At 40.4% G+C, this 16,640-nt stretch overlaps 1 protein-coding gene across 1 annotated transcript in view; it reads right to left on the bottom strand.

The window, feature by feature from the left end:
- pcdh1a (protocadherin 1a) overlaps positions 1–16,640 on the bottom strand; it is an 87,495-nt gene that overhangs the window by 22,517 nt on the left and 48,338 nt on the right. Inside the window, exon 4 of the mRNA XM_085797547.1 lies at positions 1,995–2,214. Within this exon, the coding sequence (XP_085653673.1) occupies positions 1,995–2,214 (220 nt within the window). The remainder of the gene's footprint in view (positions 1–1,994; positions 2,215–16,640) is intronic.

The raw sequence follows: 16,640 nt of genomic DNA, 5'->3' as shown, positions 1-16,640 counted from the left end.
CTGTCACTCTGTCACTCAAATGTTTTATTTTTAAAAAAAAAAGACTTCACGTCATTATTCAGGTGGAGCTGTGGAGGAATTCCTCTGTCTGGTTTGATTTTCCTGTCTAATCCTTCATTTTATGTGGGCTCTCAGTTACCTCCCTGAAGTGGGAATCACATTTTAATTAGGTCTATCCTCAGTTAGCGGTTCATCTTTGCATCTCCCTGTCCTCTGGGCTCATCCTATGGGCTTTGCTTACTTGTCAGAGACTCTTAGTCCCCACTCCCTGTCACAATCTAACATCTCCCCCATCTTGTGCCATCTTTTCATTCTTTAACTGCTCCATCTCCTCTCCCCGTCTTGCTCTCCTGCTGCTGACTACAAAGAGCACCCTGTCTGACAAAAACCTGTGTTCTGCAGATGTGAAGAACACAATAAACAGGTACAACAATAGAAGAAAAAAAAAGAAAATGCATATTTCACATACAGTGTCGTGAGCAAAGTGAAATATTCAACTGTTGACTCCTGGGCTATAAAAAGCAAACATGTATATGGGCGACTAAAACTATTTATTAAATGCAGTGCTAAATAATTTCTGACCTCTGTAAGGCCGGAGGGAACAGCTACGCTGGTAGAACTTATCCTCTCCTACACAACCACCACTCCCCTCTAGCTCTTGAAATATGGTGTCGCTAATTGACATAAACATATAAACAATAAACATTTGCAACAGAGATGAATAAGCACGCTAATGAGATCCAACACAATTGTCTAGTAAAAAGGCGATGCATCACAATGCAAGACACTATACTAATAATAGAACTTTGTCATCTGCTGTTTTGGCGTGACGATGACACATTTTAGCCTTTGATACTGTGAGGTTTTGCTACTGGGAACACTTGAGACTGAAACAGGCTCCTTTTTTTCCTCTTCACTTTGAAAAAAGAATGTCTCTGCGCTTGGAATGTACAGTCCCATTGACAAAAGATACATCTGTGTGTTTGTTCGCACAGACGGTGACAAAGTAACTGTTCTCACAATACCTTGCCGATACATGCCCCATTTTGTACAGGGCGGCAAAAGCCTTATTACTCAGCTCTTAAACTCACAGCCCATGCACAAAAAGCGGAGATAAAACCGCACTTTAACACTACAAACTAATGATCTGAAAACATAAAAAGAAAAGCAAGATGTTCAAGGTGAGCAGCAAAATATCATCCTGTAAAATTGTCTAATTCAGTGAGGTGTGCCGTGCAGAAAATACACACAGTATAATACTGAAAATGCACCATGTGAATCACTTATCATAGCGTGTTGCAAGACATGTAATGAATTATGTTTGGCAGTTTAAGGCAGCGAAACGCTTGGCAGTTGTATGGCAGGTACTGTGTTGGCTGGGACTGTTTTCTAATATGGACCTGCGCTGAGACCAACAGTGGTCACTCTGTGGATTGATTACCGTGCCTCGAAATCACGGCTTATGCACACCTAAGCCGCAGTGCAACTCGGGTCCAACTGGAGGCAAGGAAATGCTTAGAGTAAACATAGTGTTGTCTGCGCAGATGTCATGGTTCAGATTTATTTAGAGGGCAAATGCCCCATTAGTTGGGCTTTTTAATTAGCACACTTGTGAGAGAGAGTCATTAAGGATGTCTGACAGAGGACCTGCTGATGAGGAGGATGGAAGCACAGCTCACTCCGGCCCTGATGCCACACACACACACACACGCGCGGGCGCACACATACGCACACACACATGCCCACGCAAACACCTACACAAGCACAAATCTGCTTAAAAACCAATAACATTTCACACAGTCATCGACAAACAGTCAGCGTCACGGGTGCCACAACATTTCCACTGTAAAATGGCCACAGAGCACAAACACATCCCCCAGAAATGTCTCCATTGGCAACAACGCCGCACACACCGCGACAGCCTATTAAAGCCATTTACATTTAAATACATATTCATGGAGAGCACGACAGAAAAGAGAGGATTGTCATTGTACCGTTTTCAGGGTGTTCGGTCTCTCCGATGCTGCCATCTGGAGTGGTTCTCTCGTAGTGGTCCTCAGGCAGGGTCAGGGGTCCGATGCGAGGACCAGACGACGACTTGCTGCTGGGAGTCTCTGATTCCTCCAAACCGCTGTCGTAGTAGCTGTGTTGAGAGGCATCCTGCAGGTCCTGCACAGGGTTAGCGGTGGAGAAGGTCACTCGCCGATGGGGATGCTAAAAAAACAGAGAAACAACAAATGAATTTCTTCAAAGCAAGGAAAGTATTTTTCCAACAACTCTTCCTTTTTCCTTTTTTTTCAGTGGGATGGTGTGACTATGGTTGTAACAGCCACAGCTCAACAGTCCGCAATTTAGGACTGTCTGAATTTTGCTGGCCTCCTAATGTTCACTCTTCAAAAGTCAGAAAATAGTATTAAATATTAAACACTCTTAAATATTAAATAGTCTTTTGCACTATTATTATTCTGCAGATTATATAAGGTAGAAATATATGAACAGGATGAGGTTATGGACTCCAATAATAAGTGTGCAAATTAGCAGCAGCTGAAATTGAATAAATTGAGACAAAAAACCAACAAAAACGACTATAACAAAAGAAACACGTACACTATGAGAAATATCTCTTTAAATAATTTAAATATAAATATCTCAATATAGGTTATGTGCTTAAATATTCTCTATGATATTGTCCTACATGTGTAAAAGTGATTCAAATCTATTTGTATGCAATGTATAATAAACAAGATGATGCAGAGAATGTTCAAGAAGTCATATTTGTATTATGTCTACAAAAAACACAACATATATTTTTACAGATGGAAACTTGCCATATGGATACTCCATGTGACTTAAGCAGGTGCAGTTACAGAGTACAGGAAGTGAAGATGTGTATTTATGTTCGTTATTTTCCATCTTATCAGAAGCTCCAGATGGAAGCGACGTACAGTACGGATTGAAAAATAAAAGTGGACGAGTGCCATGAGTAACTATTGTCTGCAATTTCAATAATTACACTCAGAACATTTACTTGGATAGAGGCAGGCTCTGTAAGGTACAGCAAAGAGATTCACATGTATGGAGAGAACGTGTATGCATTTGCATGGACATGAGAGGGTGTCACAGAGACTGAGACTGTAAAAAGCACTATTATTGCTGTTATTATCATTATTAGTTAGACAAAAGTTTCATTTTCTAAATCTGCCACTGCCAAATGAATTCTGATGACAATGATTGGTACACTAATCAGTAGCCCCAGTGAGCTACTTCCTATCTCCATATTTTAATATTTCCCTTTTCCTCAGCTTTTGATGTTTAACCGAGCAGAAAGCTAGACAATATTTCTGCAATTTAACTAAAAACGAGTCCCAAGGAGATCTAAATAAGGCTAACGAAAAGGGATAAAACCCCACCTAAAAAAACAAACAAAAAAACACAGCACTGGAAAAATAGTTTGTGACAGTCACTATTTTGCCAGCATTAGAATAAATCATTAGATTTGTTTTTGCCGTTATACGCTGATGAGATTTGATGAAAGAATGAAGGAGTAAATGAATGAATAATGAAATACAGATGAAATCCTGAATCTGATAGCTTGAAGAGGAGCACAGCAGCATTATACTAAATCATTCAAGATCACACCCTTTATCAAATTGAATGGCTTGTAAATACAGTTAGGAGACCATTAAATTTCCTCTCCCAAAGATCAGTTTACTAATGGCTACTTACCACCGATCCACAACAGAAAGATGACTCCTTACAGCGCACATGCAATTGCACTCTTCCCCCAACCCCCACACATGAGCACCTCTTGTAAAAGTCAGGAAAGCACTGATACAGCAGAACAAGCCAGCATCTGCTGCACGAGTCAGCTCAGATCGATACCACAGGGCTGTGCTTTCTACCATTCACCCACTTTTCTGGCAAACAAATCCATGCTAGTAATCATTCAAACCATCAGCCTTTTTAGTACAGACACACCAGATATTGAGAAATGCTTTTAGAGCTTAGGTAAGAGCCATCAGCCAGTCAGTTAATACCATTAGCAGGCTTCAAAATGTTTCCAGAAACCTGTCTATCTCCTCGTCATTGCTGTCATATTTTTTCTCACAAATGCAAAGGGTTATTTCTTGGTCTTTCATCTAAATTACGATAACTTGAGGTCTGGATTCTGTCGTGTTTTTTTTTTTTTTTACTCATCAGTGCATCATCAAATCATTTACAGTACAAAGTACCCAAATACCTGTAACATTTAATAGAACGTTAGCTGAATTTTCAAGTTCAAGTAAAAGATTCTTGAGAAATAGTGAAACTATTCCGTTTTATGTCTGTCTTTTTGATAGCGATTTGTATGTTTATCAGCGAGATGAGAACACAAGGACATCGTGAGGTTTCAGGATATAAAAATATGATGTTTGTTTTGATGTTTTTTCTCTATCAAAGATGCTCTTTGACAGGTGCATGTACACTCACACTACATTTTTTACTGCAGAAATGTGTTTATCACTTGTGTGGTGTGGTGTAGTGAAAACGCTAAGTGAGAACACACCATTTATCCTTCATTTACTAGGAACTGAAATTGCACTGATTGATCTAATTGAAGTTTTGAAATGTGTGATAACTGGAAGTCTCCAATACAAAACTCCTCTACCACACAAGACAATTCTATTATTGCTTTTGTTTTATTCCATTGAACTTGCTGTTGACTCATGCAGCTGGATATTTCAATGGTGCATTCTTAAATATGATTGGAGGCCTCTGAGACTCCATGACTATTTAAATGTGAGGGGGCATTTAGTTGTTTAAATATGGATTCTTGCTTAAACTTCTCCTCAAGGCATCACTCCAGAGAGTCAGCATGTTTCCTGGGTATGATAACTAGCTAGGGCTGCAGAGATGGGAAATAGATTCTCCTTTTAGTCAGAGCACAAATCCTTTGCCAGGCCTTGGGGGCTGCAGGGATGCGGCAAGACGGAAGGATGGAAGGGGAGGCTGAGCAGGAGTGGGGAGTTGGTCAGGCAGACACGGACGACGCTTTGGCTGGAGGGGACAAGCAGAAGGATTAGATTCTAGGAGACTGGAGGCGGGAGAGCAGGATTGTTTGGGCATTGTGGTAGGAGTAAGAAGTGATGGGGCTGAGAATGAAAGAGGGGACAATTATGATGACATCTGAATTCATAAGACCATTTAGTTTGGGTTAAAATGGCCTTGTTTATACGCATGATATTACAACCCCAAAGCAGATGGAAAGATACGGCACGATTCTGTCTTTACAAGGGGACCAAGACACATTTTAGTGTAGTCGTAAACAGCAATCATCCTCTGCCTACCTAGAGCTCCCGCAGCCCTTTGGAGTCCTGTCTTTTTTTTTTTCTTTTCTTTTTTTCTTGGACTCCCAGAAATATGAAAAATAACTCACCGCCTCAGAATAATAAGCTCCATATGGTTAAAGCTGAATATTTCCATTGATTGTGCCAAATAACCATAAAGAGAGAGAACCGGTTACATAATAATGCAGTTATTTCTCAGATTCATTACGCAGGTCATGACGAGGTACCTCATGGTCAAGCCCAAAATAAAAACTAGCTACTACTCTCTTTTACAAAATGGGTCAACTGAGACCCCTGTATGGAGTGGCAAAGCAACTGGCCTTGACTGTATACAGTTGATAAAAAAACACAATAATGACATCCACTTATATACCCCAACTACTCCATTCTTTTGGAGCTGATACCTTGAGCATAATAGACTTCAGAAAATAGTGCACTGTACACCCACGCTGAATGGCAACCTGTGCCTTTGTCTCCTGTCTGCTGATTCATAGGTTGACAATAGAAAGATAGGAGATTAATTTCTTCAAAGACAAAATTAAAATGTCTCTATCTCACCACCATTAAATCTTTTTATAAAGATTTAAAGCTTCGGGAACTTTTGGAAATTAGTTACCAAAGCTATTGATCATGATTTATATTTCCTTCTTTATATGGATACTGTGACTTGTAATAGCTTACATATTACCCTCCAACTTTTCTGCGTTTTATGTGACAAAGGAGGCACATTAAAAGTCTTTTGAAGTGCTTGTATTTGAGGTTGTTATGTAAGGGAGCAGCCTTTGTTAATTTGCCGAACTATTGACGTAATAGAAAAACATTTATAAGAGACGAGATTTGACTTCATATGAGCTACTTTCTCTCTCCCTGTCATCGTTAAACGCAGCCAGCACAAAGTACAGCCTATATATACACCGGATGCATCTAGCAGGATGGATTATAGAGATCACACTTCAGTTAAGATATAACATTAGATACTGAGAGACGATAATTTGACATGACATAGCTTCAAACAACAAACGCTTATGGTGAAATTGATAAGCAGATAATTATAAGTGACGATCTATGTGAATGAAATTATGAGTGTGGGGCTTCAGTAAAAACAGAAGACTCCTGGTCTGAGCTTAAGGATGCATATTAGGTTATGTGGAGACTGACGGCCCATATCAGATTTATGGCACATTGAGGCATGATAATGAATATTTCATTCGTCAAATCAGATTTACACAACATACATGGGTGGTTTGATATCTGATTTAAAAACCTCGCTTTCAAACTTTCATTTTCATCATTGGCACATCTGACACATCACGGTGACGTCATGTCCAGAGAGCTGTTAGCCCTGTTAGCTGGCCGCGACTGCCACAGAGAAACATGTATCAAGCGCCTGTCACTAATGTTGTCTGGTGTGATGGAGGACTTCTGCGCTGAGACTAGATATTGCTATGGTGTGAAGAGGAAGAGGATACATCTCCATTATTCACCCAGCCCGCGGCTTGCCATTTTGTGTCTGCATTGAAAAAAAATCTGTATGTGTCGTTTCCACAGCAACTGACACAGATGGGTTATCGTTAACACTTATATCTAATCACCTCCAAATAACAGTGTGGACAGTCTGCCCTTAAGATTGGATTCGGAATAAAACATAATGCATTTGCCTGTAGCTTGAATGAAGGAATAAAAAGGGAATCCTAGGGTGAACTGCTGTGCCTAAGCAACAAGGACAGCATTTTGGTGACTGTGGAGCATCTCTATTGCCACTGCTGATTTGCACCACTGATTTCTGATGGGACAGCAGACCCCACTGCTGTTGTGCTCCTCCCATAGCGCAGAGTCCTAGGTCCATTGTGAATGCCCTGGAGCTACCTGACACCACTCTGCCGTCAGGTGCCCTGTCATCCAGCCAAGCCTCGCTGATTGCCAGTGCACAGGGGCTGCTGGTACTTATGCAGATGGTAAAGCTTTTCCATCTTCTCTCCCTCTTTTTCAGCAGACATCCAGCAGAGTTGTAGGTGAGATAGATTCAGTGCTTGGATCTCTGCCTCATGCCTCCACAAGTTTGTATTTCTATTTTGACTAAGCTTTGGGTGAACATTCGGACATGAATCTAGTCAGCATTGTCTGTGCTTGAGCTAACTTATAAGAATAATTCCTTGGTGTAATGCATTTACCAGCTATATGACTTATTACGGTGTACAGTAAATACAGTGGATGTTGACAGATTGTTGACATAATAAAATAGATGATTGAATTCTTTTTATAACAATAATAATATCACTCATAATAACAGTTATTACGATTACAGCAGAACAGTACTCTTGGTTCTTCTTCTTCAAAGTAGTTCCATTTGATATGAATCTTAATGCATCCTTTAATATCTCTCTCCCAATTTTAAGCTAAAATGGATGGCACCCCATTTATGCCACTCTGATTGCATCTCCATTATTCTAGTCTGACTGCTTGCTAAAATATGTCTGGATCAAAGTCAAACTGCATCCTTTTTTATGAATTTAAATAATCCTTTTTTATATTTCCTATTCCCTTTTTATTTTATAATCCATTTTAATCAAACCAGTTATCCACTTTCTTCCATTGACAAAGAACGACATGTGCTAGATTGGTGTAGAGTCGTAAAAATAGATGATATGCTACTTATTTTGTTGTGTTTACAGTTTTATGGAGCTGGGTTTTTTGTAGTTTTCTTTAGATCTGTGTTTTCAACACAGCCCTCTCTCTGAGCTCTGCAGGCAGTTCCTTCCTCCTCAAGGCTTCGTTTTTGCTCTGATGTGCATTGTCAGACCTTTTATAGACAAGTGTGCCTTTCCAAATTATGACCACTCACATTTACCAAAGGTAAACCCAGTACCAGGTGCAGAAACAAAGATGATCCAGGAAAACAGGAGACACTTGCACTACATTTCAAGTTCAAAGGGTCTGAATAGTGTGATTTCTGCTTTTCTTAAATAAGTTAGAAAAGAAAACTCTTTTGACTTTTGACACAATTCTCTATTGAGTGAAAACTGATGGCAGAAAAAACATTTTTTAGCAAAAGGCAGTGAAATAAAAAATAGTGGGAAACTGAATACTTTCATTGATATGTGAAAAAAAATGTTATTCTTCCTAAATTTGAAAAGATCAGCAATAAAACACATTTAAAAACATTGTAACGAAGTAAAATTTATTGTCATCTCCCATGTCTAGTGCGAAACAAGCAATTTGTCACAGTTAGTTTGTTGCCAGATGTTTTCCTTTAAATTTTTTATTACACAGCGGTATTGTTTATGGTGAGTCACTGTGGCCAGAGAAACATGCTGAATATTCAAAATCTCTGTTGGAGGAGCAAAGCACAACAAGAGCCTGACTGTCATAACTTTAAAGACACATGAACAGAGATAACAACCGGCTGAACTATGGTAGGCTGTGTTGTAAAGCGACGGGTGCAATTTACAAGTGGAAAATGAGGGTTCAGTGAGATTGCTCTCTTTTCTTCTAATAAAGGTAAACGGGTAAAATGGGAGGCTTTAGAAGGTAAAGGATGCAGTCTGTGTGTTTGACGCAGACAAGTGGAAATAAACAGGAGCTGCATTTCATTTTGTTTACAATGGGGTAAATCTGAGAAGTTGGGAAGCCAAACAGCTCCAGTCTACTCTCTGGAATGCCCTCAACTTTTGAAGCAGCAGGAAACCTATGTGGCCCTGTTTATCAATCCTGAGCTCAGGTATATCGTATGTGTACTGGAGCTGGAAGCCAGACTTTTCCTATTGAATCACAGTTATGTGTCTCTCAGATATTATGAAATGGGTTTTCTGCCCATGTTAAAGGAAACGGCTGATGTCTCAGTGCCCCTGTGATATGAAAAATTCAATTTAAAAGGATGAGAGAAAGAATGGTGCACGGCCTATTTTCATTCCCCCACACTGAGAGATATGAGAATGATGTTCTATTGTGTGGAGGAAATGATGCCAATCGTACTGCAGAGAAATTCCTTCATAATTCAATTCAATTTCTCCTAAATCCCGATGGCAAGCTCCTCTGCCAAAGAGCAGCAGAATGACGGAGACAAAAAAGGGAGGGCTGAAGACTAAGATGGAAGAAGAGGGACTAAAGATTGAGACAGAAACAATGGAGAGGTAGAGACAGAGTCACAGGTAGAGACAGAGTCACAGAGAGCAGCCAGATGCTCAAAGGTAAGAGGAGGAGACAGTGATACAAAGTGGAGGGGGAGTGGATAGAAGAAAAACATTTTAGTAATGATTAATTTTGATCACAGTGGCATTTTAAGTATAGCCAACTAATTCTCTCTAATTACTTGGCTGCAGCATCTGACAGAGGCACAGAGAATCATTTTTTGTTGAGATCCCACAGGACAAGCTGCCAGGTTCAGTGAAGTACTGCTCAACCTGACACACCGGTGTGAGCGTAAAGTGAATTGATCGTATGTGCATCTTTTTGTTAGATAAAGTGTAGCATTAGTTACAAAATGTGCATCTTTGACAGTCGGCGAGAGTTCCCCCAGTGTGGGACCAAGAATTTCCATCTAGTTACAGTGTTTGTGAGTACATCCTGGCTCTGGCATTTTGGGCGTGTATGTAGGAATCAATGAGCTGCTGCCTCTGAAGGCACAGAAAAAATGAGCTGCACCAACAAATATGACAATGAAGAAGTGCACCTCTCAGTGTATGCAGCACGCATAAAACCATAAAGACTAAAGCAGCTGAGAAGGAAATGCACATGGAACTGTTTTTATTTTCCATTCCACCATTATGTCCTCCATTCTCATCCCATCTACTGCTCTCTCTCTTCTCTCTCTTTTTCTGTCGCTACACACGCACACACACACACACATACACACGCAGTTGTTTTTGTAGGTGCAATAGCTCCAAGGCAAGCAGCGTGGAATTGGAGTCTTCAAAGAGTCTTGGATTATCAAAGAGACACAGCTACCAGAAAACTAGGGGACACGCTGGAGAGGGGGAGGGAAGAACATAAGCGAGAGGCGGGGAGGGGGAAAGAGTGCAGAGGAGTCAGCATGGGTTTGGGTGGAGGATGAAGTGATCAGACAGGGGAGGGGTGGGGGTGAGGGGTGGATAAAGACTAGGAGTCCCTTTGTTCACGTACTGTAAATGGAGAGAAAAAAAAAGGCTGGAGTGAATGCATTAAAAAACAATCACATAGACCTTAATGGTCTTGATAGGCAAGACTGGATTCACATTCTTCACTGTCTGTGCTGCTGTATTATTGTGGAGTTTTTCTGCACAGAGAATATCATTTCAATGGGAGCACTGGCCTTGAAATACCATAATGTTGTCACAGTAAAACCAAGTATTGCTGCAGCAGGACCCACCATGTGTGAATATAGCTGCCACATCTAATGACAAATCTGACTGTTCACGCCATTCCATATGACAGGATGTGGGAGTGCTGGTGTGAATGCATCACCCCTCGACAAAAAGCTCTCCGTCAGCCCCTCTGTCCCACAATGAGCTATGGATGTCGTTTTTTTTTCCATTACAAGAAGTGAGTATATGGAACTGATTCTGGTCGGTTCCCTGCTGTCAGCTGCGGGGCATCATCCAGCAAAGATCCCGTCCCACTGCCACAGCTACCACACACAAACCTCCCACCTTCACTGAATGGGTTTGAACTAAATTAGCCTCACTTAGTGCCGGATGAGAGCATAATATACAGTACTTCCAATAGCCTACTTAACGTCAACAATAAAACAAAGTCAGAAAAAGCCTCACTCTCTCACTCGAGAGAGAGAGATACAAAAGAGTTCCCCCTGCCTGGACTTGTTTGGTAACACTGGGGTATGTCATGGCTACATTTGTTCTGACACAGGCAGTGGAGAGTTGTGTCTATGCAGCACAAATTGTTGAACTCTTATAAAAAAGTATAGCTACTGTTGTCTCTGTGCCTCACAGGGCCACATGTGCAGATGTTCTGTGGTATTTTAATGGAATCAGTTAGCGAGGGCACACATGGACAGAAAAATAGACAAACCCACAAAACCCCCCAAAAAATCAAATCATTGACTGCCGCAGCTGCTACCGCTGAAAGTGTAGCGACCACAAAAGACGTCTGTTATTCCAAGACAGTGGCTGCTCATTATCTAATAATCAAATCGTCATTTTGTGTGTTCCTCAGTTTAATTACAATTGATTCATCTGTTAAAAAAAACAAACATTGATTTGTGTGGGTGTGAAGTGGGTGTGAAGTTAAAGCCAGTTGGTAAGTTGAAAGTAAACTCTGCAACTTGGTCGGACATTTCAAGACAATACACCTTTATAAACCTCTGCCAATAATAGATAATAGACAACATGTTTTGACTGATTGTAAGGGTGTAAGGGTAGACAGCGTGGCACGAGTTTGGTTCAATGGGGAAAAAGCAACACAAAACACCAAATGCATAAGGCATAAGTTCCTTTTCATATATTTTTAACAGTAGCAGTAGCAAGTTACAGTTTGTTCCACCTAGTGTCATATGTTCCTCATATAGTAGCTGCTACAGCATGATGTGTATTATGCAGTGATTTTCTTTCTTCTTCTTTTTTGCTACCCTATTTGGCACATATCGGTGAATACGTGTTAGCATTTTCAATGTGTTTCCACACACCTTAAAATGCCAAACAACACCGCCCTTGTCTGAACCGTCACTCGCTCGTCACTGCTCATGCAGTTCACGGGGAGCCCAGTATTTTCCCACACAACTGATTTAAAGGAAACAAGCAGGTATTCTAGTTCCTGTGTTTGTACTACTCACAGTAGTGAGACGAAATCAGGTGCCAATCGGCTTGAGCTAAGATTAGCATGGTATGTTGTTAACTTGCAAGCAGGTTACAGCTGAAGATTTGTGGGTGTGACATTTTGCTCCATGTAATGTTCGTCTATCTTTGCACATTATCTACCGTGTGCATCCGTACAACTGCGTGCACTGAACGGTAACGTCTGTACCGTGACGGCCCCGGACAAATACACGTACCGTTACACCCCCTGGTTAATTGCTATTTTTCTGAGATAATGAAATAAGATGATGGAACGAGGAAACACAAATGTAATATTCTTTGGTGTCAAGAGAGATTTGGAGAGGAGGGATGAGCTTTGGAGAAGCCAGAGAAAGGATCAGTGGTGAAATTTAATTGGGAAGGGCACAGGATTAAAATTTTGATTGGTTTAGGGTTTAGATAGTGATGTCTTCCTACCGACACTCACATTGTCTTAAAACTGTGGGGACTAAATATGCTAATATGAATTAGCTAAGAGGGCAAAAAGAAATCTTGAACACAATTTTTAGAGTAGGGTGGGTTGCAAGCAAAGTGGTCTTACAAACTCTAGAAAGGAACCAGTCCCCCTAACAGAGAAAATAAGAAGTAAGTTGACAGGAGAAATGCTGTTTGCTAGAAAAGATGGTGACATTAAGAGAACAAAGATTTTTTTTTTACCAGAAAAGTGATGTTGTGAAAATACTGACATAAATAACTGAAAACTGTAGGCGAGGAGAGTTGGGTTTTAAATACAACATCGCTATTTAATGCTTTCCATTCATATTAATCAGCACCAGTCTTTAGACAGCTTTAAATATCTAATTGGCATTTTTGTTTTGTGTTTTAATCATTTTTCAATTATTTTCCATGTGTTTTATTTCACATTTAGTCTTTTAGCGCTGGGTGGCCACTTCAAATTTAAAATTTAATCCATTTCTGATTCTGTTTTGAGTGTGTAAAAAAATATGTAACTCAAGTTTGCTTTAACTGATCTTCTGACCCAACATTTGACACAGCCTTGGAGGCCAAAGCACATTTGCAGCCCAAATGAGTTCCAACAACCACAACAAGAGTTACAATTTAAAGAGAAGTGTTGTGAATTAGAGTGATACTGTACCTTGGATACAGGCCCAGAGGGTGCCGGGAAAGTGAGGGAAGTAGATAGATGATTATAACCCTGTAGTATTTACTGTAGAAAGGCTAATCTCTGTTTACGTTAGTGAGGGATTGACTACGGTTCTGTACTGTATAGGAGATTAAAGGCAAGCCTTTCTGCATGGTATACTTGCTTGTTTCACTTTTATATGCACTTCATGTACAGTATAGTGCATAGGATATGGCCTTCATGAGCACTTACAATATAAAACAATCTGTAAACTGCCTGAACAACAGAACCACTACAGACACTTATCTTGATATTATGTGTTATTGAGAGTCATTGTCTCCTGCTGTAGCTGTGGTTTCACTTCGCCACGCATGAAAAACTGGTGACAGTGATTCTAATACTCCCAGAAATTTGGCTTCAACTTTAAAGCTGACATGTCTGACCTCAGCAGGATATTTTAGGTGGCACATATTTGCACTGTGTGACTGCGCACCTCTGAAACAAGAACATCACTCCCCCTTTTTTTTGGTGTGGTTCCTCTGGTGAGAGACAGTCTGTGCTGCACTGGAGGAAAGTACACTGCTTTCACCAACAGGAGATAATTTTATTGGCTTTGATGGAGGGTGGCCCTTACGACAACTGTGATAAGTAATATATCTTAATCAGGCCTCTGTTATTGTGCTGCAGGTAAAAATATATATATATATTTCTGCTCACAACCAAATGATCTAATGCTGTTAACTTGAGCCAGAATCTGAGCCTGAAGAGTCTGTAATTTTCTATGCCAAAAGCTGGAGAAATCAAATTTTACATAAATGTCTGGAATTGGCCCCAAACTTTGTCGGATCACATCTGGTCATGCACCATAATGTTGCTGAACAGATGCTTTGGCAGCTTAGCAAAATGTGATATCTGTGTATGTCTGGCATATGGATTCAAAGCCCTCTCATAGTCAACTGCAGCTATATATTTTTATCTAAATAATGTCCCATGGGCAAGTTTCCAATTCAATCTCCAAGAGCTGTGGTGCTAAACAAAACTGAATTAAAGGCTAGCAGAATTTCAAATTTAAAGGAAATACATGAAAAGGAGTTAAGTCAATGGACCGATCCCCCACTATGCTGACTGTAAGAAGAGAGAGGTCACAGAAACACACTCGTCTAGAGTGCTGCAATGCATCCAACTGAAATAAATATCGTTTTTTACCCCAAGGAAGAACTTTTTTGGTATCAATTCAGAGCCATGTCTGACATGGATTATAGCTGATATTTGCAGTTTACAATGCATTTTCTAGTTGTTTTGGCTTGCAAGCAGCTGCTTCAGGTTCTGTGAAACTAATCAATATTTACTGTTTTTAAGCCCAGAGCTGAAGTTGCACAGTCACCACACTGTAATAGCTGTCTGTGGGCCAGTATACACTTTGCCAGTGCACTCATGTCAGCAAAGAACAGTGAGCTCAATGGACAAGGTTTACATCAAGTACCCACTTAGATGGTCTGATACTTCCTTAGGTGTGTACTGATTGCAGATTGTTAGTTAGTTTCCTTCTTATATCTCCCCCCTCCATTTCCTATGATATACTGTATAATAAGCACCTTCCAAACTGTCCCTTTGAAAGACATATCAGGAGTTAATAACACTAGAAAGGAAAGATAGACAGGGAAGAAGATGGGATGATGGGGGAAGTAAAGAATCAGACATGAGAGAAATTAATCCTCAATATCTGCTCCCTGCTGTGTACCTTATTGCCTCTCAAACTTCCCATCTTCCGAGTTAATATCTTTATTGCTGCAGCATCTAGCTGAGAAGCATGCATATACTTCCATTTGTTTGAACTGGAACATAATTGGATTGGGAAGAGGGATGAAAAAGCCTTCAACCCTGCTTAAACTTTTTTTTCCCCTCCCTGCCCATCCTCTATGTGCATAAAAGTGTGCGAGTCTGCATTTTAGTGTTCGTGTGTATGCACATGCATGCGTTGCTATTAATAGCATAACTCATGGTCTTGCTTGTCTTGATTTGTTACCCATGCATGCTAGATGTCCCGATTGGCAATACATTCCAAGAGCTGGACGATTTCGGAAGTGTGTCTGCATCTCATTCTTGTACCCAAAGTAATCCTTTCAATGCAACTGGAAGAGGAGATCTCATGCTCCTCCATCTTATCAAGGAACTGAAAAATCATGCTTAATTAGATTCATAGTGACCTTTTTCATCTCTGGCTACAAGCGCCCAGTCGCTGCTGAAGCAGGATGTGTTCTCAACATTGATCTTTCTGCAGACGTGGGGATTGAGAAGAGTGCGCAGTGAAACGAGGCTGAAAAACAACATATCAAAAATCATCAGATGAGGAGATTACTCTGTTTGAGTGAGCTGCTCTGTGTGTTGAGGCCTTTAGGAGTTGGCATGTTTTTTTGTGAGAAGAGCCCTGTAATCCACCTACTGTATCTCAATCAGAGTGCAAACATACACGCGAGTACCAAGTCTTGCCCTCAGTCTCATCATCCATTTGCCAGACATACACATGTAATCTCGCTGCATTTCTAATTCCAGGCCCTACCTTCACTTGCATCTCCTTGTGCATCCTAGTATACTGCTCTCTCCCTCCTGTAACAGCAGTCTGCAACTGAGCAGTGATCTTCCTGCAGGCCTCAAACAAAAGATGACTTACAACTCGCTTCCAGAAAAAAAAAACAGATACCCTGCTGATAAAACCAGAACTGATCTGCCATTTCCAGGCAATGGGGAATGTATGGCTGTTCACAAACTTTCAAGGTACACTTATTTGCAGGAACACATTATGAATATCGTATGTGCCACTAAAAAGAGATCTATTAAGATATCTAATCAGATTGCCTTGAGTATAATAACATAGGGAATTCTCATTTTGAAATCTCAAAGAGTATGAGCAGTTGTGTTTGTCACGGTCTCTCTGCAGCTTTGGTAATACTGTAGGGGAATACACTAGACACAGTTGATACAGATATGGTATGATATTGATGACAGATTTGATTAGTCCACTGATGAAATTTTGGTGGAGTGCTCCACAATGGGCTTTAGACAGAGCCCCAAAGCAGAAAATCTAGTATGAATACTCTATTGCCATCTCCTTTCAGAGCTCATTTGAGTCATATCTGACATATTTATGGCTCATCATGTCATATCGTAGCCATCAGAGTACAAGCACCATGAACCATTTAAATACTGTGGGCCATGCTGTCATCTCCTGTTAGTAACATATGTCTGATAGATGCATAAGAAGAGGCACTCAACTTGATTCTTTCATAGTGCTGCAGAAAAGCTTGAGCCCAGAGTTGGCGAATTTACTGGCAGGAAAGATTTTGCAAGACGGCCTATTTATTTGAATAAAAAAAAGTGAGTTCTTTATATTGAATGGAGTGCATGAGGTACAGAGATACTAGAAGCATATGAAAATACAACAAA

Source organism: Trachurus japonicus, chromosome 14 (genome assembly GCF_045865225.1).
Source record: "Trachurus japonicus isolate A0001 chromosome 14, Traja_1.0".
NCBI classification, from domain to species: domain Eukaryota; kingdom Metazoa; phylum Chordata; class Actinopteri; order Carangiformes; family Carangidae; genus Trachurus; species Trachurus japonicus.
This window is presented reverse-complemented; position numbering and strand designations above follow the sequence as displayed.